Source organism: Sinocyclocheilus grahami, unplaced genomic scaffold (assembly GCF_001515645.1).
Source record: "Sinocyclocheilus grahami isolate Dianchi unplaced genomic scaffold, SAMN03320097.WGS_v1.1 scaffold69.1, whole genome shotgun sequence".
In the NCBI taxonomy this organism is placed as follows: Eukaryota; Metazoa; Chordata; class Actinopteri; order Cypriniformes; family Cyprinidae; genus Sinocyclocheilus; species Sinocyclocheilus grahami.
Genome location: NW_015505248.1, coordinates 1125229 through 1151277, shown reverse-complemented (window position 1 = coordinate 1151277; position 26049 = coordinate 1125229). Strand labels below are relative to the sequence as shown.

The 26049-nt window shown below is 37.9% G+C and overlaps 1 protein-coding gene across 3 annotated transcripts in view; it reads right to left on the bottom strand.

Moving 5' to 3' along the window:
- LOC107585328 (stromal membrane-associated protein 1-like) overlaps positions 1–26049 on the bottom strand; it is a 113258-nt gene that overhangs the window by 23973 nt on the left and 63236 nt on the right. For all 3 annotated transcript variants that reach the window (XM_016272326.1, XM_016272324.1, XM_016272325.1), the window contains one exon: positions 4381–4459. In XM_016272326.1, the coding sequence (XP_016127812.1) occupies positions 4381–4459 (79 nt within the window). The remainder of the gene's footprint in view (positions 1–4380; positions 4460–26049) is intronic.

The window sequence follows — 26049 nt, the reverse complement described above, 5'->3', positions numbered from 1 at the left end:
TAATCATGCAGATTTACGTTACAAACTTATAGAATTGTACAGTAAGAAAGTTATTTCCTTTAACCAGGAAATTAACATTCTTAGAATTGACAAGACGGTTGACCCTGAGTGGTCAGCTAAATATCTACAGTGGATCTAAAATATGAATAGTTAATTATAACTAGTTATGGTTAATTATTCATATTTCCCCATGAGTTGATTCGCTACACCACTGCCAAAGCACACTTTAAGGAAAACATTTATTACAAAAAATAATAATAATACATTTGGTTGATTTTAAAGCAAGACATCACAAGCAGAATCAGTGTTTTTATGCACTGGTCAATTTGAAGATTTTGGCCTATTTTGCTTCCTTAACATGTCTTCTTTCGGACTTGTGGATTGTGGATGCTCTGTCATCTATCCACATTTAATTTACACTATCTATCTATAGATTGCAATTACGATACATATATTTAATGACCGTTTTCTCAAAACAATTTTCTCATGCACTAAAACAAGAAATCTCCACTTCAGTACCACTTACATAAACCATATTTGTGTATATTCTATATTGTGTATATATACTGTATATTCTTAAGGATTTTACAGAGGATTTGTGTTCTGTACATTTATGAAAATGTGTGCATATTTAATTAGATAAAGCATCATTTGCATATTTATATATGACATTTCAGAAAACTTGTAATACAAAATAATTGTTTTAATGTACTGTGATTAACGAACTGGTGAAAGTATGGTGATATGTATTAGTTAAAAATTTTACCATTTTGACCTATAGTGTCTTGCCTTAAATGATAAAATACTACATATACTGTTCAAAATGCAGACAAAGTATCTCTGATTGTCAAATTATGTGATTACTCTGCTAGACCTATTTCGCAGACCAGCAGGTTATAAGCCAAAAATGTCTAAGAAATGTTTCATTTGCTTGTGGCATCCAAATATTTTTCGGGGCCACTGTATTTATCTATTCTGAGCCACTGAAGTCAGATACCAGAGACACAGCAGCTGTACATACTCTTTACATAATTCAGACGCATCTGTGACTCACTGACTCAGCAGTGATGACCAATGCCAGGCTAAACCTGCTCGCATGAGTCTTTGTTTCTGTAGAGAGAAATAAAGCAGTGTTCATCTGGCAGCAGCCCACACCGCCTGCTCTGCTTGCTTTTCCCGTTCCCGCTACCTATCGACTCCATCCAAGAGAGCAGGAAATCTAATCACACTCCACACACGCCGCCGCCAACGCTGGAGAAAAAGCGTCCGCTCGCCTCTGACACCGGCCTGCCGCTCAGACACACACTCTCATTCCATTAAAGTCAAAAGACTCCATCAGAGCCCCGTCTGTGTTCACACGTTACAGTCAGGAGCTACTGCCATCTCTTTATGACTGATAAAATCCATGAAAATAAAAGAGCTCAAAGTAATATAACTGGAGCGAAAAGCAACGGGAGTGGGGAAGAGGAGAGATGTGATGCTTGATGAGCTGGGGGTGTGACTAGAAGGAGAATAGGAAGAGGAAATTAGAGAACCCACATACAGTGTGATGTGCAAAAGAGCGGAGCATCCGGAAAGCACTGCACTCCATTTCAAAGGCCTTTATGTGTGCACAAACATCTGATATGCTTTACGAGCATCTATACATGTGGTCTAAATCAGTGGTTTTCATGTGGTGGTGGGTTCCAGGTCTATTCTGATAAAGTCATTTCAAGCCTCTGACGTGGTCTGTGGTTCAGGAGTGGCTTAACAAGAGGAATACGACAACTGTAGCCAAATTCCTTGACACGTCTGTGTGTGGTGGCTCTTGATGCCTTGACCCCAGCCTCAGTCCATTCCTTGTGATGTTCACTCAAATTCTTGAATCGATTTTGCTTGACAATCCTCATAAGGCTGCGGTTCTCTTGGTTGGTTGTGCATCTTTTTCTTCCACACTTTTTCCTTCCACTCAACTTTCTGTTAACATGCTTGGATACAGCACTCTGTGAACAGCCAGCTTCTTTGGCAATGAATGTTTGTGGCTTACCCTCCTTGTGAAGGGTGTCAATGATTGTCTTCTGGACAACTGTCAGATCAGCAGTCTTCCACATGATTGTGTAGCCGAGTGAACCAAACTGAGAGACCATTTTGAAGGCTCAGGAAACCTTTGCGGTGTTTTGAGTTGATTAGCTGATTGGCATGTCACCATATTCTAATTTGCTGATAGTGAATTTGTGTTTTTGTTAAATGTGAGCCAAAATCATCACAATTAAAAGAACCAAAGACTTAACTACTTCAGTCTGTGTGCACTGAATTTATTTAATACACGAGTTTCACAATTTGAGTTGAATTACTGAAATAAATGAACTTTTCCACGACATTCTAATTTATTGAGATGCACCTGTATATATACATACATACACATACACACACAGTACACACACATACTATATTATGTAAACAACACAATCTTTTATTTTGGATGCAATTAATCGCGATTAATCGATTTGACAGCACTAGATAATACTATATCTAAACAGTTCTAAAACGAATCTCCTGGGATGGATATTAACATCAGGTGTAAACACACATTTAACACAGACAGAAAGCAAATGTATTGATATATTGTTGATTAATTGTGCTTAATTTGATTAATCAAGCATATGATACAAGTAATTTGATCAATTTTTAATCAACAGCCACACTGATGGAAAGAGAGAGAAACAATGTTGATTGTCTGAACACAGTGTTGGAGCCTGTTGCTGGCATGGAAGGGTGGGAAGAGATGCTGGGTCCTTGAGCAAAAACACGTCAATAAGATGCATGTCTCAATCTCAAAACCATAATCTCCAGCCTCTGTTCATCAGCACTGACCCCTACTGCCCCCCAGCTGAAGACGTTCATCTAAACACTCCAACCTCCTTGCCAAGAACACACACATTTGTTGAAATTTATATATTCTCACCCATTCTCTGTCTCTCTCACTCATCATAACGGACAACTTGGTAGCAGATCGAGATTGAGAGAGTGAGAAATATCGAATAAGAGAGAGAGAGAGAGAGTGATAAAAACAAGTAAGAGCGACAAAGGAAAGCTCCAGGGCAGTAAATAGAAACTTTCATTTCCCAGAAAGTAATATAACATCAATTGTGTTTGGTCATCTCAAGGGCTCGAGTTGCTGGCCTGATCAATACCGCCAGGACTGAACTAGCAGTGTGCTTCCCTGAACCTTCATCTAGACTGTAATAGAAGTCCGTGTGTTCCACTATCCAAGCCTTAACACAGACATTAAAACATGTCACTTAGGTGTACAGCAACACGTTGTCCTGAGTACTTGCTGGTCAATAAAAAAAGAAAAGAAAAAAGAAACAGAGATACCATGTTCTCTAGATAAATTAAAAAAATAAAACATTAAAAACTAAGACCAATCATTTTAAATGCTACAACTGAATTTAGGCATCACAGCTCTAAAATGAACGGTAAAATTTATATTAATTTTGAGTTTAGTGGATCATGTGACACTGAAGACTGGAGTAATGGCCAGTAACAGCTTTTCCATCACATGTCATTTAAATGTAATTTAAAATGTAAAATAATTTTTCAAAATATATTAAAATAGAAAATGGTTGTTTTAAATTTAAATAATATTTCACAATATTTCTGCTTTTACTATATTTTGCTATATTACTATTTTAATATATTATACTATATTTTGATAAAAAAATGCAACCTTGATGAGCATAAGCTTCATTCAAAAATATTTTAAAAATCCCACATTTTTACATTTGAACATTTCACAGTATTATGGTTTTTACTGCACACTTTTGCCATTTTTGCTGCAGCACCAATAGCACCCTACTTCCCGTGCCACTGTTAATAATAATAATAATAATACATTAATGGGAAAACCAGCCAAGCATCATGCTGAAATCATCAACGGCATCAGCTATTGTCGATATCTCTGACTATCATCGATACATGATACAATTTTCTATCAGCACAACCCTAGACTCTAGCAAACCAAACACTGACGCACATTTATGCATTGAATCCGCAAACCTTCAGAGAACATCTCTGTTCATTTGTTTTTGTATTCACCACCAACACTTTGCCCTGCTGTTGGCCATAAATATGGTGGATGAGCGGAAAGGTCACATGACTTAAAAGGATGAATATATCACACATCACTACACAAAGTAAACTCTGTAAGATTGATTTGTCTGTAAAATCCCATTTGATTAGTCAATGACACATGTTAAGTGCACAAATTGTGCTTCCATTTCACTACCTTCCACCATTTAATTTTTTTTGGTGTAAAATGTCTTTTTGTTCCAGCTTATCTTAGACATATCAGATTCCCTGATCAGCAATGAGACGAGTAATCAATTATTCATGTCTTACCGAGGCCTAACAGGTCGATGGCAGGCTCTGCACTCTTCTTAGGACTGATTCTGGAATCTGTCTGGTTGTCCTCTCTTTTCTAGGATGAAGGGAGACAAAAAAGAGAGAAATGAAAGAGTGTTAGCGAGAAGATTTCCTGAGATCACAATTCCGAATGTGAGCATCAGCCTAATAGGCCACCAGTTGTTGTTCTGATTCGAATGCTGTTCTTCACAAAAAACAGCCTTCAGATATGATGTATACACAGCTTCTGTGTTTTATCTTTGCTAGTCGGGCACTTTGACGGCTCTGAACATCCTGCGCTGCAAATTGTATGAATAGATAATGCAATGCGAAATAGCTCACTGGCTCTATTTGTTCATTGCCTGACTGACGCCCGACTGCACCTCACAGGTGTCGACTGACCATGCCACTTTGGAGATGCAGTTCAAAGGCGCTCTTGAGGCCTGTGATTTGTGACAGGCAGATAGAGGCATCTCGGGCTGAGAAGACTAACCGTAATCCGGTCTGAACGGCCGATCGATAGGCTCTGGGTTAAAGCCTGGATCAAAGCCAGACGGAGGCCTTTTAAAACCTCATTCAACGCAAAAACACCCTCACATATATACACAAACATACAAGCAAACTCAAGAGGACAGCATTGGGTTGCGTTTTTCTTGAGGGGGAGGCAAAAGACTGGGAAGACAAAAGGGCAAAACCCATCAGAACAAACACAGACCCAGCCAGACTGTGCTGTCAAATCTGAATAAAACCACCAGTATCTGACATCTGCCTTATTAGCACAATAAAAGAGAATGATAAATGTGAATTTGTCTAGATGTGTCACTTAACGTCATCATTGCGCAATTGTTTTTGGCAAAAAATTGGATTTGAGCGATTGAAAAACAGGACAGAGCCGACACAAGCACTCTAATGAGCATCTGCAGGCAGGGTTTGTGGTGAAGTGTCTAGCCAGGTGCATCGTGGGTAGAGGATTAAATGGGGAAAAAGAAATGTGCTGCTCTCCAGTGAGCTTGAGATTCGGGTCCATTCAACTGTGGGCTAAAAAAATAAATAGTTGCCTAATGAAAAAAACGCTACTGATTCCAAAGCCATCAAATGCAGAAATTACATCGATCGTTCATAATTTGACAAGCTCCCGAATTATGAAAGCTATCAGAAGGGTGTTTTATACACCACTGGGTCCTAAGCTCTTGAGAAAAGGTTGGAAATTGAATTAAAGTGAATTGAATCTTAATCTTTTAGCGATGAAAAGCTTCTCCAGCCTTGCATGTCAGCTTTTGTGTACAAGGCCAAGTCTTTCACTTGTGACCTTTTTTATTGTAGTACACATGCAGAGACACACATAGGCAGGAATGTGATGTATAGCTGCCCTTCGCAAAAAAAAAAAAATTCACAATTTTTATTCACCTCTATGATTGAAATCCGTAATCTTAAAACGTTTGGCTTTGGTTGAATTATGTATGAATTGAGGGCTTAGGTGCTCTATTATTTGTTTACTTTGACACACGCAGACTTTGAAGACGACTTTGAAGGTGAAATCCTTCAAGAATGTATTTGTGCTTCAGATGATGGAAACACAACAGGCTGAGAAGCGAACACAACATTCACAAGACAGATAAACTGAAATACAAAGGCTTATGGCACACACATCACACCTTGTAAAACAGGGATAGCCAACTTTGGGAAGATCTGGGGCCACACAGCAACGGTCCCTTTAGCCTCAAGGGACGAATTTAATTTTTAAAGTATTTTATATTAATGAGGTGAGCAGGTCAAAATGAATTATTTAATACCAAAATATTACAAATAATTAAAAGAAATACGAAATACTACTATACTACTGAAATGTAATTTAAATATAAAAATATAACAATGAAAATAAAAGCTAATATTAATAAATATGATCAAATATTTAAATAAATACATTAAATATTATTAAACATCCGAATATTAATAAAGCTATAATAATAATAATAAGTCACTTTGGATAAAAACGTCTGCTAAGTGATTAAATGTAAATGTAATATATAAATAACACTAACATAACACTGATGCACAATTTGACAAGTAGGATACAGTTTTCTGCTTTTTCTTCACGCTATGCTTTTATTTATACATATCTAATCATTACTTCTAAACTCCTCCAACACCTCTTTCAGTCCATCTCATCCTCTCTCTCAGCCTTTCCTCACTGCCTCCATCACTCTCGAAAGCCATTCAGCGAACAGGTGTGAAATTGCTTGAAATGTGGAGTTCTGTCTCTGGGGCCTCTCCAATCAAGGTCATTTCTAATTCATGGATACTTCCCTTTGATGGAAGAATAATTCCATTTGGGTCACATTCCCTCACACTCAACGCATCTGCGCCATGCAAACAGGATCAGAGGGAGATGCTCATGTGCGCTCAGGCGCTATGAACAGAGACTCGTTCTACACTTCGTTCTGGACTGATTCAAAGCTGAATGTACTTGGTTGGGCACTCATAACTTGCATTGCAGCTATGAATATCAGAGAGGGAGATATAAGTCTGTCACCTATTTTGCATTCATGGACTGTTATGTTATTTTTGTAGATGCTGAAAGACCAAGAAATGATCAATGCAGTTTTTTAAACCGTGTGCAGGTGATTATCAAGGAGGAAGACGTGTGAAATATTCAAACCAAATTGAGCTGAACACAACCAACGTAGAAAAATATAGTGAAATGGAAGAAAAATAAATAAGTATATAAATAAGTAAAATAAAAAGTGAATAAATGAGCAAAGCAGAGAAAAATACTTAAATAATGTGAAGTAAAATAAAATACAAATAAAGAAAAAGAAAAGTAAATGTAAAATTAAAATTAAAAATATAAAAATAGAATTAAATAAAGTAAACATCACAAAAAAATAAAAAATAAAAAACTTTGGGTTAAAGAAATAATAACCGTAGGCTAAATAAAACAAAAATAAATAATTGTTTCACAAGACATCAAAAACAATATTTAAAGACAGCCTTTGGGTTTAAATTTTTTTTTTTTTACCATAACCATAGTTTCTACCATAAAAACATGTATTATTCTACTGTACATTAAAACTGGCAACTTTTTATTAACCACTACTGAAACCACTTTAAAATAAATCGAATCCTCATTAATTTATAGTTTTACAATAATTATAATTATTACCTATTAATAGGCTTAGTTATTATCAATAACTAAGAACAGAAACAATGGCTTAAATGGTACAATATTGCAAGGGATTCAACAAAATGGACAAGACACAAAACAATACAGCACAACACCATAAAGAAACAAAATACCTACATAGTGTTTTCTTGTCTGTGAAATATAAAAGAAAAAAAAAAGTAACAAACTCTAGATTACAAATGATTAGAAGATCATCATCAGAAGATTAGAAGAATGATTAGAAGATCAAATAAAAAATAAATATGGAGAGAAGGGTATCTGGAATCTTGAGGAATTGAAGAGATGCACAGAAATAATGATAGTTGAAGGAAGCTCTCTGCTGAAAGTACAGTGTGTTCTTGAGCTCATGAGTGGACCAAGCCCTCGCTCCACAGAGCCCAGGGCAGGGGTATTAATTATTAGTGAAACCACAACGTGAAACAGAAAGACAGGTGAGAAAACTACCAGAAGTGCTTTGAATGCTTGTTAGACCAGTTCCCATTGCTGCACACAATAACTAATAATTAGGCTACCTACTTATACAATGCAAACCAATTTAATATTTTACAACAATTAGTGCCAAACTTCTAATCTGACTGACCGAGCAGCGTTATGGGCTTTAGTCACCAAAAACTAAAGGTGGATGTAATAAATTAAACCCCTGTTACAGAACAAGATAAGCCGTCAAACTCATTCAGTTTCCAGTAATTAAAGCAGCTGTAACCACAGCCAGCAGTTAATGGAAGCGTGGCAACATCTGCCAGCGGATGCACAGAATGAAGAGACTCAGGCCTGTGCCATGGGGGGAGAAAACAAGACTCGGTTATCATTTAATATGCTTATCATTAATTATAGTTCATCATTGTGCTTATCAGGGATCTAAACTGGGGTGGCCTGAGGAGTCTTCGGCTCGTAATCAGCACAGGCACTTACATCACGGATTACTTTATTCAAATTCCACTTTAATCAGCTGTTAATCCACACGCTCTCTCTGAGTCTGGACTTCCTGCGGCACAAGGGCACCGCTGCAGCTCGATGCAGCTGAAGCTTGAAAACTCTGAGATACAGGACGAATGACAGACTGATGGTCAGGCCCAGACTGAACCTGGGGACATTTTTTGCTTTTTCAGCATAGATTTTTCAGAACACGGTTGCATGTTTTAAACATCTGAGCTATATACTCTTATTTGGAGCTGAGAGCAACGTCAATTTTCACACACACACACACACACACACACACACACACACACACACACACACACACACACACACACACAAAACAAATAGTAAAATAAATTTGTAATAATTTTTTTTTTTTGTATTTAAACCAAAATGTCTTTTAGTTTGTGCATCATATCACAATATAAAATTACATTTTAAATATAATTTTTTTCCTTTTAATTATTTGAAGTGGTTGAACACTAACTAAAATGAACACTAACTAAAAGACACTCAAGCGAGTCAAACAGCAGCATATGACTGGATTATTTGAATCAATTATTTATTTTTATTTTTAAATACTGTCAGTCTACTGCTAATATCTTGCGGTGTTATTTTTTCTCATCATATAGAGCCACTCAAAAATTTGGGGTCAGTAATTTTTTTTTTTTAAATAATATAATTAATATAATATATTAAAACAAAGTTATTTTTTAATTTTGTAAAGTAAATTTTCTTATTAAAATAATTTTTTTTTAATTTTCAGTTATTCTAAATTGTAATCATATTTCACGTTTACTGTATTTTCGATAAAACAAACAACCTTGTTGAGCATAAGAGAACACTTTATAAAAAATTTAAAATAAAAAAAAATTCTTACTGACCTTTCAACAGTAGTGTATTTTCATCACAAAATGTTGACATGGTGCACATTTTTTGTCTCGTTTCCTTTAACACTGACAAAGGTACTTGTTTGTCAACAAAGACAAGATGAAAAAGGCACATCATAACAATAATTATCAGATTTAAATTCTAAATTTTAAGTTGACAAAAAAACAAAAAGGACTGGAAAATATCGCATAAAAGTAACACTGAAAAATAGAAACAAATTATATAGACCAACCATTTTTATGTTGGTAAAATGGTATGTGTAGAATTTTGTGAATGACTAGCATTACAACTCAGCGTAAATCTATTTGCGGCACATCCTCTGAATTGCAGGTGTGTGTGTGTGTGTTATCACGGCCCTCCTGCTGTGTGATCTCATTCTCTAAAGGTTGCCTGCACCCTCATCTTCCCAGAAAACCCCACGTCCTCGCTCTCTCCCTCACCTTTTATCTTGACATCACTCTGGCCTGTATATCGGCTAATGTGAATTCTGAGTGGATGGGCTGAGATGTTGAGGTTAATGATGATGCCCTCACTAAAGTATATATGAAGCTCAGTGAGGGCTGTCTGAACCCCCAGAGCCACTTCACTCACACCTCAAGCCAATACGGTGGTTAAGGTTGTGCCCATAGACGATAGTATCGACGATAGTCAGAGATATTGACGATAGCAATGTCTTTGTCGATAGTCAAGATGATATTAGGCTCATCTGAACGGCCTATATATGTGCAATATTTTAACCGAGCCCTCACTAACTGAGTTTAATGCCACAGTTATGTTAGAATGCATTTCATTCTTGTTTCTGTGGCGGCGCGTTGGGCTCGTCATGGGGCGCACGGTCCTGAGCGCTGTATGACTGATGTATCTGTTCAATTTAACTTTACTCCAAATATATGAACTTTAAATACATATATGAATATATGTATTTAAGTTTTAAATACTTTTATATTTAACATGTTCATTTATGTCCAATATTTAGTGTTAAACTAAAAATAAATCTACTTTTGATGTTTTAACTTTCGTGCTCTGATGCAGCAAACTTGTCATAGGACTTGCGGTCCTAATAGCGATGTATGACTGTTTTATCCGAATATATATGAAATAGCGGTATTAAATATATTTTTTTATATTTAACATGTTAGTTTATCAGTATGTTTGAAAGTATATTATTTCAATTATTGGTGCTTTCATAAGCTCTCTCGCGCACCCACGCAGTTTAAAACACCAGATAGTTATGAAATAGCCTATGATAAGTATAGAGAGTCTCTCTCTTGCCCCCACCCACACACACGATAATATCATGTATCGGCAATCTCACGGGCTGGTGATATGACGATTTGAAAAATGACCATATCACCCAACACTAGCATGGATCACATGACAAAGTCAGCATTAACCATAGTAGTATGTAGTATGTCCATATTTCATTAATACTACACACATTCATATACTGAATACAATATTCAATATTAACATTAACAAAGGGTTGCTTCTCATCAAATGTAGTAACTACTCAGATGGTATGCTAATCTGTATGACCTTATGCCACCATTGTGAATCAGACCCTTGGGCTGACGATTCATCAAACAAATGACTCATGAAATGGTTCTTTTTAGTGAGGGAAGCACAATCAATGTAGTCCAACTCACAAAAAATGACTCTTTTGTTTGGTTCCTTCTAATGAACCATTCAAAAATGTAATCTGTCCAATGAATCCTTCATTGAATAAACTCAAATTTGAGTGGTTACTAAATCAAAAACAAGTTATCTTGGTTTCCAGTGGTGAATCTAAATCAAATAAAGAGCTTGGAAATCAGAATTTGAATCTAAATTAAATTGGGAAATGTGTATCGATTCCCAGCCTTTGCCAGAAGTTGACATGTCAGATGTCTCAAAAATTTGGGAAGTCAACATACAAATGACATTCTCTCCACACTGACCAAGGACAGGAGAAAGCATTTCATTAAAAAAAAATATACACACTTTACATTTAATTTATGAAAAACACTAAAGGTTCTTGGCACAAATTTCTCATCAGGCCGTGGGTCAGGAGGGGAAGAGATTTAGGCATAGCCAGTGTTATGGGAGATGACCCTATACTAGGGTCTGCTGTGACGCAGACAGGCCCAGAGATAAATGCAAAACATGTTTGAGAATGCAGTCAGACTCTGTAAACGATGGCTAATTAAAAGAAATAAATTATGGGAGATAGCAGTAGGAGGGGATCAGAGAGACGGTGAAACAATTAAAAGAAAAAAGGCTCTTAGAAGTTCTTTGCTGGCTTTCAGAGGAGGCACTTTCAGATGCACTTTTTTGATGCACTTTCTGTCGAGTTGCCTCTGACACGTTCTCCAAAACTCATTTGCTCTTGCCACATGAAAGCAATCTGCTATTTCTGTATGATGTGCTGTTAATATTTTTGAACGCAAGTTTTATTTTGTTCTTAATAAAAATACAACCAATCCCACTTTGCATAAAGTAATTGGATTTGACGTTTTCACAGGCCTCGGTTCCTGTCGCTCAGAAGGGGGACTTTTCCGACCAAATCGGGAATTGTAACTACATGCCTTTATGTGTGCGTTCAGACGTATTCAAATATGGCTGTGCAACATCCTAGTCAGGTTTCTGAGATCTTATCTTGCTCCCCCTGCCTCACACAAACAGATGCATAAAGGCAACAGCCGCGTCACCCGTCCATCGGCAATAAAGTTTTAATTAAGACTTTTCATAAACGCTTATCTTTATCATAAAAAACTCCTCAAAGCTTGAGAAATCTTAGCACTCATTTCCTCAACCGAACGCCTAAAAGCTGTTGCAGATCTAATTATGATTCCCACATAGTGCCTTCATGCTTTCATTACTCTGAAACCTTGCTAATATTCTGCCTCCAGCGGCAGGTTTAGAAACAAGGCTTCAAACCCACTAGGACAAAATGTTCTTTACAATGTCTTTGTGCTTCGGTTCTGCATCCAACACCTTAAATGAACAGGATGACTGCGTAAGTGGACGCAAGTGGATTTCATGAGAGCTCTTGTGTGTTTAAGATGCAAATGAATGTCACACAAACGCATCATACAAAAACACATTTTAGACAGAGTAAGCTGTGCAGCCTCCCTTGATGCCAATATACGCCGGGAAACGGTCTCGGCTAGTTTGTCGCTCTCCCGCTACTCCTAATTCAGCCAATATTGATCAGGCTCCCTGCGGCACTGCTATCGATCGGCTGTTTGCAGGTGTGCGTGTGCATGCAATTGCGTTCGGTGTGAAACTAAACTGGGTTCCTGCAGGGTGACTGAGCAGATGGTGGGGGAGGGAGATATCTAGTTAAGGTAAGGAGTGTTGTTTGTCAGAGGACACTGCTCATTTAGGGCACCCTTCATTCTCTCGCTCTCATACACGTGGCTCTTGTCGCATTAGGGCTGCCAGTGGTGGGGGCTGGAGGCAGATGTGTTGTTGAAAGGTGAAGGCAGAGATGAAGCTGGTGCTGGGGGAAAGAAGAGCTGATTTAACACTATATTACAGGCTGTACTTAGCAGCTAGTGGTTAATGGGTGCCACTAACTGCATTGTTCAGTCTCCTGTGCATCAGGAATGCCGATGTGATAGTTAAAAGGATAGTTAACCCAACAATGAAAATTCGGTAGTCACCCTCTTGTCGTTCTAAAGCTGCATTGACTTTCTTTTTTCAGTGGAACACGAATAAGACATTTTCAAAGTCAAAACAACATTGGACCCCATTGACTTTCAGTGTATGGATAAAAACAACAAAGAGACATTAAGACATCTTTTGTGTTCCAAAGAAGAAAAAAAGTCATACAAGTTTGGAACTGACACGACAGAAGTCATAGATCCTCTTCTGAATATTATTAATTTGTCAATGTCATTAGGATATGTCCCAAAATCCTTCAAACTGGCTGCTACTAAGCCTCTCATTAAAAAAAACACACAATTTGATCCTAGAGAATTAGTTAATTATAGACAAATCTCCCTTTTCTGTCAAAAATCATAGTACTGAGACTGCTCTCATCAGTTACAAATGACCTGCTCTTATCATCCGATCATGGTAGTATTTCTCTCTTAGCGCTGCGTTTGACAATATTGACCACAACATTCTTTTGAGTAGACTACAAAATTATGTTGGCATTAGTGGATTTGCATTGGCATGGTTCAAATCTTACGGTAACACTTTAGTATAGGGACCAATTCTCACTATTAAGTAGTTGCTTATTACCATGCCTATTATTAACATAATGGCTGTTTATTAGTATTTATAAATTCTGCATGACCATATTCTACAGCTCTAATCCAACCCAACACCTAAACTTAACAACTACCTGACTAACTATTAATATACAGCAAATTATGAGTTTGAGGCAAAAGTCGTAGTTAATTGTTTGTTAATAGCGAGAATTGGACCTTAAAATAAAGTGTGACCAATCTTACCTATCTGACTGTCATCAATTCATAGCAGTGAATGAAGAGGTATCATATCGATCACAAGAACAGTATGGAGTACCACAAGGCTCAGTACTAGGACTGCTGCTTTTCATGCTTTACATGCTACCCTTGGGAGATATCATCAGAAAACATTATGTTAGCTTTCACTGTTATGCTGACGATACTCAGCTCTGTATTTATTCACGGCCCGACGAAACATACCAATTCGCAAAACTAACGAAATGCATAGTTGATATAAAAAAACTGGATGATTCATAATTTCCTACTGCTAAATTCTGAAAAAAAAAACAGGTGTTAATTATTGGACCAAAAACCTCCACATGTAATCACTTCGAACACTGTCTAACACTTGATGGCTGCTCTGTCAGTTCTTCATCATCAGTTAGGAACTTAGGTGTGCTGCTTGATAATCTTTCCTTTGAAAACCATGTTTCTAGCATTTGTAAAACTGCATTCTTCCATTTTATAAATATATCTAAATTACAGCCTATGCACTCAATGTCAAATGCATAAACGTTAATTAATGCGTTCATGACCTCAAGGTTAGATTATTGTAATGCTTTATTGGGTGGTTGCTCTGTGCGCTTAATAAACTCCAGCTGTTCCAAAATGCAGCAGCTACAGTTCTTACTATAACCAAGAAGCATGACCATATTAGCCCGCTTCTGTCAACTCTGCACTGGCTCCCTAATGAGCATAGTATACATTTTAAAATCTTGCTAATTACTTATAAAGCCCTGAATGGTTTAGCTCCTTAGTATTTAAGCGAGCTCATATTGCATTATAGTCCTTCACGTCCACTGCAATCTCAAAACTTTGGCCATTTGATACCTAGAATATCAAAATCAACTGCGGGCAGCAGATCTTTTTCCTATATAGAGCACAAACTCTGGAACAATCTACCTAGCGTTTTTCGGGAGGCAGACACAGTCTAAATCTAGATTAAAGACCCATCTCTTTAACCTGGCACACACATAACACACTATCCCATTTCTATAATTCAAATCCGTTAAAGGATTGTTAGGCTGCATTATTTAGGTCAACCGGAACCAGGAACACTTACCATAAAACCTGATGTACTCGTTATATTGTAAGAAGAATGGCATCTACGCTAATATTAGTCTGTTTCATTCTTATTCTGAGGTCACCATAGCCACCCAGATCCAGTCTACATCCAGACCAGATGGTGGAACAGCACCTAGAGATGACCTCTACAGCCCTGAATGTCAGCAGAGACCATATCAACTAGATGAGCCCCAGAGACAGATCCCTTGCGAAGACTTCGTCACCTCGATGACCATCGGCACAAGACCACAGGAACCAGACAAGTCCTCTGCACAATATGACCTGTGTTGCAGCCTGGAATTAAACCACACCATGCTGGTTTTTTCTGGCCAAAGGAGAACTGACCCTCCGACTGAGCCTGGTTTCTCCTAAGGTTTTTCTCCATTTCTGTCACCGATTGAGTTTTGGTTCCTTGCCACTGTTGCCTTTGGCTTGCTTAGTTGGGGACACTTGACTGATCGCACATAGACTATTGGAAGAGAGCTGAACTGAATGACGACATCACTGATTCATCAATTAACTGACTTTAACTGAAAAATCGACTGTTTGTTGATGTCCTCTTGTATTGACAAACTGTTTTCCTGTTTGACACTGTAAAGCTGCTTTGACAGAATCTGTATTGTATAAAGCACTATATAAATAAAGTTGACTTGATTTAAAGGGCAAAGAGGGTCTGTGAGGGTCTAATTAAAGGTGTTATGGTACATTAATGCATGTATGGCATATATATGTGCGTTCTTTGTGCTTTAACACTGCAGAAAAAACATCTTAATACAAGCAGCACTTACTCTGCCAGGCCAGAGTGTGCTAACTTACAGCACCAAAGCAAATCACTGCATTTTCCACCTCCTGCAGGGCAACTGAAACGGCCCCCCACCTCTCTCCTCCATTTCTCAGTTCTTTATTTCACTCTATATAAAATTAATCTCTTCATTTCCGGTGCCTCTGTAAATATTTCTTCTAATCTGTTTACTTTCTGATGCCATTTCTATCTCCTTTATATATTTAAAATAAAGACTTTCTCTCACTTCCTCCTCCCCTCGATTGGCTGTCCAAATCAGGGGACATTATTCCACCTCCCATCAGGGACTCCACCGCTCTTCATTAACCGCAAGCTGCTGATACAGTCCAGCATCTGATGCACGCCTCCATCACCACAGAAACTTCCCCTCCAACGGTGCACACTGATTAGCCGAGGTCTCGTGCACGCAAACACACTCGCATCTTTATAAAATCTGGAATGTATTCTTCAGATGATACATCTGTGTGGGGAAATCAAACAACTCATAGCTGTCTAGATCAAACACACAATCTCCAAACTGAGAAGAACATTAACTGCTCATAAACAACCTTTCACAAACAATCAGTCATAAACGCAGACTGCCGTTTTGAATCCTAGTCATCAGCCTGTTCTATAAGGTAGGCAGCACAATTATGCATAATAAGATGACCTCAGAATACACATACTTCACATACACACACTTCACAGAGAAGTCACTGAATTTGAGGCAAAACATTTTAAAATCAGACAAAAAGACAAAGGTACAAGACAGTGTGCTTAACAGCTTTAATGAGGGCAAATGACATAAGCATTGCAAATGACATTATTGACCAAATTAAAAATGATAGAGAAATGTGTTTTATATATTATATTGTGTATACAGTGGGTATAGAAAAGAATCACCCCCCTTTAAAATAATCACATTTTGTTGCTTTGTAGCCTGAAATGAAGACGGACACAGTTTTTGTTTTATCCAGCTGTATTTACTCAGTGCAACTCATTACATCCAATTGAAAGATATAACACCAACAACATGTCTGAAAAAAAATAATAAAAATCAATCACTGAGGTGGAAAAAGGATCACCACCTCCTAAAAATGACTTGTAAACTCAATCAGGTGTAGCTAATCACCTTCTCGATGGCACACAAAGGCTGCGTCTGAAAGCCTAGGCAGCTGACTTGCTGCCCTATCAGGCAATGACTTTGCAGGCAGCGTTTTTGCACGAAGGCACCTCATGAAACTGATTTCGGACAGGCTTCTAATCTACAATTCCATTCAATTCAAATATACATTTACACACAAACTGACCACCAAAACTTTCAGATGCCATCTTTATCTTTTAGCTCAACCATCACGGAATGGAATGCACAGGATTGTGGGATATCAAAGGCAGCGAAGGATACATAAAAAAAATCAATCAGATGAAAGTATCTCATGAGACAGGAAGTGAAGCTAACTTTGGATTCGGACATGCCTTGATGCATTCCTACCTTGGGATGCGTCCTCCGAAGGCAGCATTTTATAGCTTTTTTTATAGTTTACCTTCCAACATGACAATGACCTAAAGCACACAGCAAAACTGACCAAACAGTGGTTAAAGGAGAAACATGTGAATGTCCTTGCATTGCCTAGTCAGAGTTCAGACTTAATCCCCATTGAAATTCTGTGGAATGACTGCAGTCCACAAATGCTCACCATCAAATTTAACAGAACTTGAGCAGTTCTGCAAAGAAGAGTGGGCAAATATTGCAAAGTTAGATGTGCAAAGTTAATAGAGACATATCCCAATAGACTAAAGGCTGTAATTAAAGCAAAAAGTGGTTCAACAAAATACTGACACAAGGGTGTGATCCTTTTTCCAACTCAGTGGTTCCGTTTTTGTTTAGTTTTTTTTCTGACATGTTGGTGTTATATCTGTCACTCGGATGTTATAAGTTGCACTGAGTAAATACAGCAGATTTTTTTAACTTCAGGACCGCACTGTTGCACTCTATTTGAAACTCTAAACTGCAAGTAGAGTCCGATATTTCACTTACTAGATTTCATTTCTATTTTGATGTTTATGAAAACACTAGAACCCTGTGAAAAAAAATAGAATAAGAAAAATTCAATTGAGTACATATATCTTGTTTGAGTGATGTTTAAATGATTTTGCTGCTAAACAAGACACTGATACTGATTGAAAGAAGCAAGTTCAGACTTAATCCCCATTGAAATTCTGTGGAATGACTGCAGTCCACAAATGCTCACCATCAAATTTAACAGAACTTGAGCAGTTCTGCAAAGAAGAGTGGGCAAATATTGCAAAGTTAGATGTGCAAAGTTAATAGAGACATATCCCAATAGACTAAAGGCTGTAATTAAAGCAAAAAGTGGTTCAACAAAATACTGACACAAGGGTGTGATCCTTTTTCCAACTCAGTGGTTCCGTTTTTGTTTAGTTTTTTTTCTGACATGTTGGTGTTATATCTGTCACTCGGATGTTATAAGTTGCACTGAGTAAATACAGCTGATTTTTTTAACTTCAGGACCGCACTGTTGCACTCTATTTGAAACTCTAAACTGCAAGTAGAGTCCGATATTTCACTTACTAGATTTCATTTCTATTTTGATGTTTATGAAAACACTAGAACCCTGTGAAAAAAAATCGAATAAGAAAAATTCAATTGAGTACATATATCTTGTTTGAGTGATGTTTAAATGATTTTGCTGCTAAACAAGACACTGATACTGATTGAAAGAAGCATTTTTTTTGCAGTGTGAGAAAGAAAGAGAAAAAGAGAGACACTGAATGAGAAGGAGCAGAGATGGAGACAGACACTAGACTAATGGAGGCTCATCTTGGGAGAACAAACCTCAATCTGAGCTTAGTCAGTTTGATTTGAGGTCAGTCATGCTCTATAAATAACAGATGACAGACGGGCAGCAGTGGGCACAGCACAGGTGTGGAGGAGGCTGGGAGGAACAGAAGCTCTGTGTGTGTGTGTGTGTGTGTGTGTGTGTGTGTGCGCGCGCGCGTGTCCTTACAACTGAACATTTATTATGAGTCAGAGAACTCGGAGCTAAAGAGGGAAAGTCTAAAGTGAACATGAATTGCAAGCTATCTTCCAAAATTTGAGATTATGTCTGCACAATCATATCAAAAATAAAATTTCAACTGTGATATGAGATTATCAAATCACAAAGTCTGTGATTAAATTAAATAATTATATATGCTTCATCTTTGAAGTGCGGCACTGTGTTCACATGTGGAGCTCAAGATCCAGTGTTTTCAGTGTCTCAGAGCAGCTCAGTTCACAGTAAATGCTGCTTCACACAAACTCATCTCTGCATCTGCTCTGAGTTTGGGTTGCTCATAACATGCATTTGGAAACACAACATGCACCAACCATCTTCCCAGACTTGGAATGAGAAGTGCTTATAAGCCAGCTGTCGTCAACAAAAGAGACACTTCAAGAACTTCCTGCAGTGTTCAGACAAAATCAAAAGTTTGCTCCTTTAATATTAAAACATTAAAACAGCCATAATTAGTGTTATAATAATACAAATTACATAAGTATTGTAATTTGAAGTTGCACTGTAAAATAACATTATTTTATAACACTATCATTATCATTACTATAATTATAATTTTTTCATAAATACACATTTTTATAGAAAAATAATACAATAGTAATATTTATTTTGGTTAATATTTTTATTTAGTAATAACAATAACAATTATAGTCATATTGATACTGATTTAAGAAAAACATTTTAAATTGCAATCAGAAAAAAATGCAACTATATTGTGCATCCTTATTTCAAACTGAATTAGGAAGTTTGATGAGAGAACCAAAAATTGGACTTTACCATATCCACTGGGGATAGATTGATCATGAAATGAGCCTTTTATTGATTAAGGGTGTGTTAGGGCTCCTGGTCGGTGACGCCAGCTGAAGTCATTTATAGAATATGCACAAATGAATTGTGTAGAATGAAAACAGGAACAGCCATTAAAAAAAAATTATGTGTATAAAAAAAGTCTATTTAGATTTCATGTTGACTTTGAAAGGCTGTGTGCATGTGGACTGGGAGGCAGAAATCCCTCAGTGCCCATCTTTGATAAAAACCAATGGTGAAGTCACAGAGCCATAGTATCTTTTGTAGCTATTTTATACTGCACATACACCAGAAACACACAAGAACACTTTTTCTCTCTCTCTCTCTTACACACACAGGCCTTTAGGCAGAGTGGACAGTGAATCCTGAAATCCCATTCCCTGCATGAGCGGCCCAGTGAGAATCTACAGCATCTTTTGTAGCTATTTTATACTGCACATACACCAGAAACACACAAGAACACTTTTTCTCTCTCTCTCTCTTACACACACAGGCCTTTAGGCCAGTGAATCAGTGAATCCTGAAATCCCATTCCCTGCATGAGCGGCCCAGTGAGAATCTACAGCAGCCTTCACACACACACACACACACACACACACACACAGACACAGACACAGACACATACAACCCATCAGTCTCCCTCCCTCCCTGCACCAGCACACCTTTTCCATCTTTTATCTCCTCTTCCTCTCCTCCGTCTCCCCCTCCTTTCATCCACACCTCTCTCCCGTCTCCCTCGATACCCCCTCCCTCTCTCTTTCTCTCATTTCCTTTCCTTTTGTTCTGTCTTCCTCTCTCTCCATCTCCATCTTTTCCAAACCTCATTTCTCTCTCCATCTCCCTCGTCTCATCTCCCTTCTCAATCTTTTCTGTATCCCCAAACCAGAAACCCATCTGTGAGTGTGTGTATGTAAGCACAGGCCCAAGGTCATTGTTAGCCTAGATTAGTCAGGAAGTGCAGAGTGGAACGGCCATTATCATGTGACTGACTTTCTTATTATTTGGTGTCCTCAGGCTGGATAGTGAATCAGCATCTATGGTTCCGACACAGACTATGAGTGGGAAATGAAGAGAGAGGAGAGAGACAAGTGAGGGTGAGCCAAGGCAGTTTTAGACAATGACTCAACATTTTGATGAGGCAACACAGGCGATACCAAACTCATGAAGAGAACATTAACATTTACTCTAGTTTTCTGTTCGGCTGCGATTTGTCTGGAGGCAGTCATTACAACAGCATGACTGCGAGTGTGATATTGTTTTTGTGCAACAGTTCAATAGATGTAATTAATATCAAGTAACCTTCATTTTATACTAATTCGGTCAGTGAGTTTCTACAATTTGTTTCTACTATAAAAACTGTTTGAAAAGAAACTTTTGTATGATTGAAGACAGAAGATAGATTTCAGAAGTGACAATCCATCTCACTTTATTTCAACCTGAAAAATGTCCATTCCTAAAAGAACATCCTGAAAAACACTGTTAAATTTTGCAGGATTCTGTCAGAGCTGTGGCATCTCACTGTTTATGGTTTTCAGCATTTCATGCTGAGCTCCACATTTCGAGACAAGATTTAAATACAATTAAACTTTTAAAAGCGCATCTTGTAACATCTGTTTTGTTAGATTTCATTGCACTCCATCTAGCTTTTATCAATGCAAAATGCATGAATAGATAAAATTCTGTTTAGACAGGGATCAAATCATTTTCATGTATAACTTTGTGTCAGTATCAGGCTTGTAGTTAAAAAATACTTAGTTATTATAAACATTTTATGGCGCACTCAATCGGACAGGAAATGATACAATTTGGGTTTGATCTTAAAATTAGGATAAAGGTGGAAAAGTGGAAACTCCTAATAATAAGGTTCAATTTGTTAACATTGACAATACATTAGGTATCATGAACTAATGATCAATTCATTTTAAAGGGCACTATTATGCCCCTTTTTACAAGATGTAATATTGGTCTTGGGGTGTCCCCAGAATGTGTCTGTGAAGTTTCAGCTCAAAATACACCACAGATCATTTATTATAACATGTTGAAAATGACATATTTGGGGTGTGTCTAAAAAAAGAGCTGTTTTGGTGTGTATCACTTTAAATGCAAATGAGCTGCATATTCCCGCCCCCTCTTCAGAAGAGGGCGTGTGGTATACATCTCTGCTTTGCATACCTAAAGCAAAAAAACAGCCGGTAGAAGCAACATGAATGAGAGCGAGATAACCGGTGTTAAGCCGTACATGTTTGAACCGGAGTCAGAAACAGATGAAGGAGAGACTCCAACAGAAGAAACACCTATGAGAATGAACCAGGATGTCTCTGAATGGTTATTTGATACATTTATGAACTTGTAGAGTTTTCACAGCCCATTTGCAAAGACAGATGAGCGACACACATACACACAAATGCTTCTATAACGTTCGCTATGCGCTTCAACGAAACGACACGCACACAAATACGGTTAAAACGTTAGCTAAGCACTAGGGATAGGGATACCGTCGCGTCATGTTCAAATATTACTTCTCATACAGGTGCTCATGTGACAAATGTATTGCCCCTCGTTCACAAAGCAGTCTGTGGTGAAATTATTTGCACAGACAAACAAATTTTGGAACATTTTGAGGTGCATTTCTTACAAAAAAATCTTACCCCAAACTTTTAGTGTACACAAAAAAGAAAGAGAGAACGAGTAAGTGAGAGAAAGAAGATATGTATGACACTGGTTAGTGCCAGGCCTTGAGCTTTAAATATCTCATCTGCATTAATTATGCATTTTACATCCCAAAGACTACAAAGGAAAAATATCACCTGCCGGCACTCCACATACACAAGAGCACAGACCACACACACACAAACGTCAACACGAAACACTCATGCAGCCTTGTATCAGTGAGATGCACGTGTGTGTGTCTACATTAAGCGCAGTGATCAGGGTCGTACCTCTAAAAAAAGTGAAGTGACATGTGGCCAAGTATGGTGACCCATACTCGGAATTAGTGCTCTGCATTTACCCATCCAAAGTGCACACACACAGCAGTGAACACACACAAACCGTGAACACACACCCGGAGCAGTGGGCAGCCATTTATGCTGCGGCGCCCGGGGAGCAGTTGGGGGTTCGGTGCCTTGCTCAAGGGCACCTCAGTCGTGGTATTGAAGGTGGGAGAGAGCGCTGTACATTCATTCCCCCCACCTACAATCCCTGCCGGTACGAGACTCGAACCCACAGCCTTTGGGTTATGAGTCCGACTCTCTAACCATTAGGCCACGACTTCCCCAATAGCAACTATTCAATTAAATGCACGCATAATGCTAACAGCAGGTCCTGCTCTATTAGCATGTAAATGTTACTGTGTCAAAGCCCCTGAACTCATTGAACTATGGGATCTCAGTGCCATCCTAATACATCCCTGACCCCTACCAATCCTTTGACATCTCAGCAAGAGGCAAGTCACCTCATGGGCATCACAGAAAAGTCCCCAGCTATGTCAGGCAACCATTTCCAATTCAAGTACAGCTTTTAGACACTTAAACAAATTAAGTTTCTTAAAGGATCTGTCAAATGTATGTTTTGATATTATGTCAAATCATCAACCAATTCAGACAAAAAGAATGGACCTCTCGTCTCAAAATCACAGTTCATGACCAGGAAACTCATTTTGCCAGTTTAACAAGCAGGGAAGCATCAATAATTTGGCAGCTAACACTTTAGAATAGGGAACACATATTCACTATTAACTAAGAGTTTCCCTGAACAAACTCCTAATTTGCTGCTTATTAATAGTTACATTTAGGTATGGGGAAGATTAAGGGATCTAAAATATGGTCATGCAGAGTAAGGCATCAATATGTGCTTTATAGAAACTAATAAGCATCCAAAATTCTAATAATATGCATGCTAATAAGCAACTAGTTAATAGTAAATAGTGTTCCCCAATCTAAAATGTTACCGAAATATTTGAACCTATATGGAGGGTTGGATGGCCTTTCAATATTGTGTTGGACAACAGAGGCCTTTGAGTCAAAAAGGTTAAGAGCCACTGGGTTTGAGGCCCATTATGAAGCAGGGGCTCTAAAAACTGCATCCATCTTTAGGCTGGAAAAGGCCTCTGTCTCCCCAGCAGCAGACTGCACATCTTGATGCGTTCTATTCTACACGGTATCAAGAAAACCTGTGTGTATGTTCGAGTAATATGGAAATTCCTCCTCTCCTACTGCTCACAGTCCCCTGACAGCAGACTGTCACAAGAACAGCAGGGGGATGGAAAGATGTGAGCAAGAAATGCGTGCAAACATGCACTTGAAAGGACAAACACAGTGTGATCATTGACCTCCACAAATATCCACCGCCCCCTGCCATCAGCTCCCGCATCTCACATACGAGCGCGACTTTAGCAACTTTCAGACCCTTTTAGCGGCTTTTTTTCCATAGAATATTCATACTGACAAACCTAGCGAATTTTTTGGATAAACCTTCGCTATTTAAGGTTTTGGATAAACCTTAGCTAAGATTTCGCAAGTACTGTCCCGCGAACGCGAGGTCTGACTTTCCCGGAGAAGTGTCACCTCTCTCGGCGTCTGTTCTGTGCAGTGAGCGGCAGAGAAGCAGCGCATTCAGTTGGCCGCACCGCAGCCGACTCGTCAATAAATGAGTACAAAACAGTGTTTCCTAGCACCTGTTTGGAATTATAAATATGAGCGTAGTTCGTCTGTTAATATCACATGCACTTTTTTTGTTTTTTTTTTTTTTTAGTTTGTTACTCAAACGCAGGCAGTGCGCTGCATGAGACAAAAAAGTAATATAGCCATAACAACCGCATAGCCGCTCTTTAGTGTAGATGCATGTTGATTTTCAGACGATGCCGTGATTATAAATGAGAGTGACTCCTGGTTAACATATATTAAAAGGGGTCGTGTTTAGTCACTATTTAGTGTGGTATTTTTTGACAATATTCACTCATCATGACAGTAAAATATGACATTCTAAGTCAATATACTGCAGTACTTCCTCTCTCAATCAGTAGAAAATATGGTTAACACCCGGTCATGCATGAAAAAAAAAAACTTCATGTACCGTGAAACCGGTATAATTTTGAAAAATACCGTGATATCAATTTTTGGTCATACCGCCCAGCACTAGCTAGATTGTCTTTTACATTTTCTAAGGAAAAAGGATATGAGCTGGTGCTGACTATAGATTTTTTGCTTAAATGCTTTTTAGATTTTTGAGGAAATGAGTGGTGTTGAGTCTCTACAATATTTTGGTCGTTAGATTTGACTCTGGTATATGGGCTTTTATCATCCATCAGGTGAAGTCTGATCACTTAGAAAACAATATCACACACCTCACCTCAACAAGCCCCATGTTGTAAGGCATCACTGATAACTGTAGCACAAACAGTACAGAGAGAGCTGTAAAAGTTTAATATTTTGAGTTAGGCGTTTGTTCGAATCTCAAATCACAAAGTGTGAACAACAGTGATGTTTGTCTTGGCTGACAACTCTAATAATACAAAGACTTCCAGTCAGGGCTGAGGAGATCGAGTTGGTGAAGTGTATCTGTGTTATTGACAAAAAACGAAAAGACCGTTTTCATTTGCTGAGGAACTGAAAGCAAAAAGCACTAAGCAGACTAAGGCTGCACAGTACGTCATACTAAAAAAAAACTGTGGCACCAAATCAATAAGATGATACCAGATATGTAGGGATGTAACGATTTACTCAACTCACGATTCGATTCACGATTTGGATTTCAGGTTTTGTTTTTTTTACAAAATGAGCTTTAAGACAAATTATAAATTAAATGTGTCCTTTTATTATTGCTTGGACAAAATGCTGCATGTTTCTTTGTGAAATTGAAATATAAAACTATAATAATATACTAATTTAGCACTTGTATATTATTGCTCTTTTGTTGGTTTTGATTGCTTCTATTGTCCTCAATTGTAAGTCACTTTGGATAAAAGCATCTGCTAAATAACAAAATGTAAATATAATGTAAATGTAAATAACAAAACTAAATTGAAATTTTAAAACAAGCAAACCAAATCAAATAAATAAGTAACACAAATAAAATACATCTCTTCATATAAACAAAATAAGGCTTTGTCTGTGCTCTTTCCATTTAAAATTAGAGGCAACCACAGCATTTTAATCATGATCCAAACAAAGATGCTGCATACATGCAACATGAGCAGTTTTTAAATCTAAATTAGATTGTATAATTTCGACATTTGAAACAAAAGCAGAATGGTTTGACTTCAGTTTTGTGAAACTATACATAAAAAATAGCAGACGAGCTGAATGAGACACTAATGGCCTAATGGTTAGAGTGTCGGACTCGTAACCCAAAGGTTGCGGGTTCGAGTCTCATACCGGCAGGGATTGTAGGTGGGGGGAGGGAATGTACAGCGAAAGGGTCAAGGCCAGGAAAACCTTCAATACCACGACTGAGGTGCCCTTGAGCAAGGCACCGAACCCCCAACTGCTC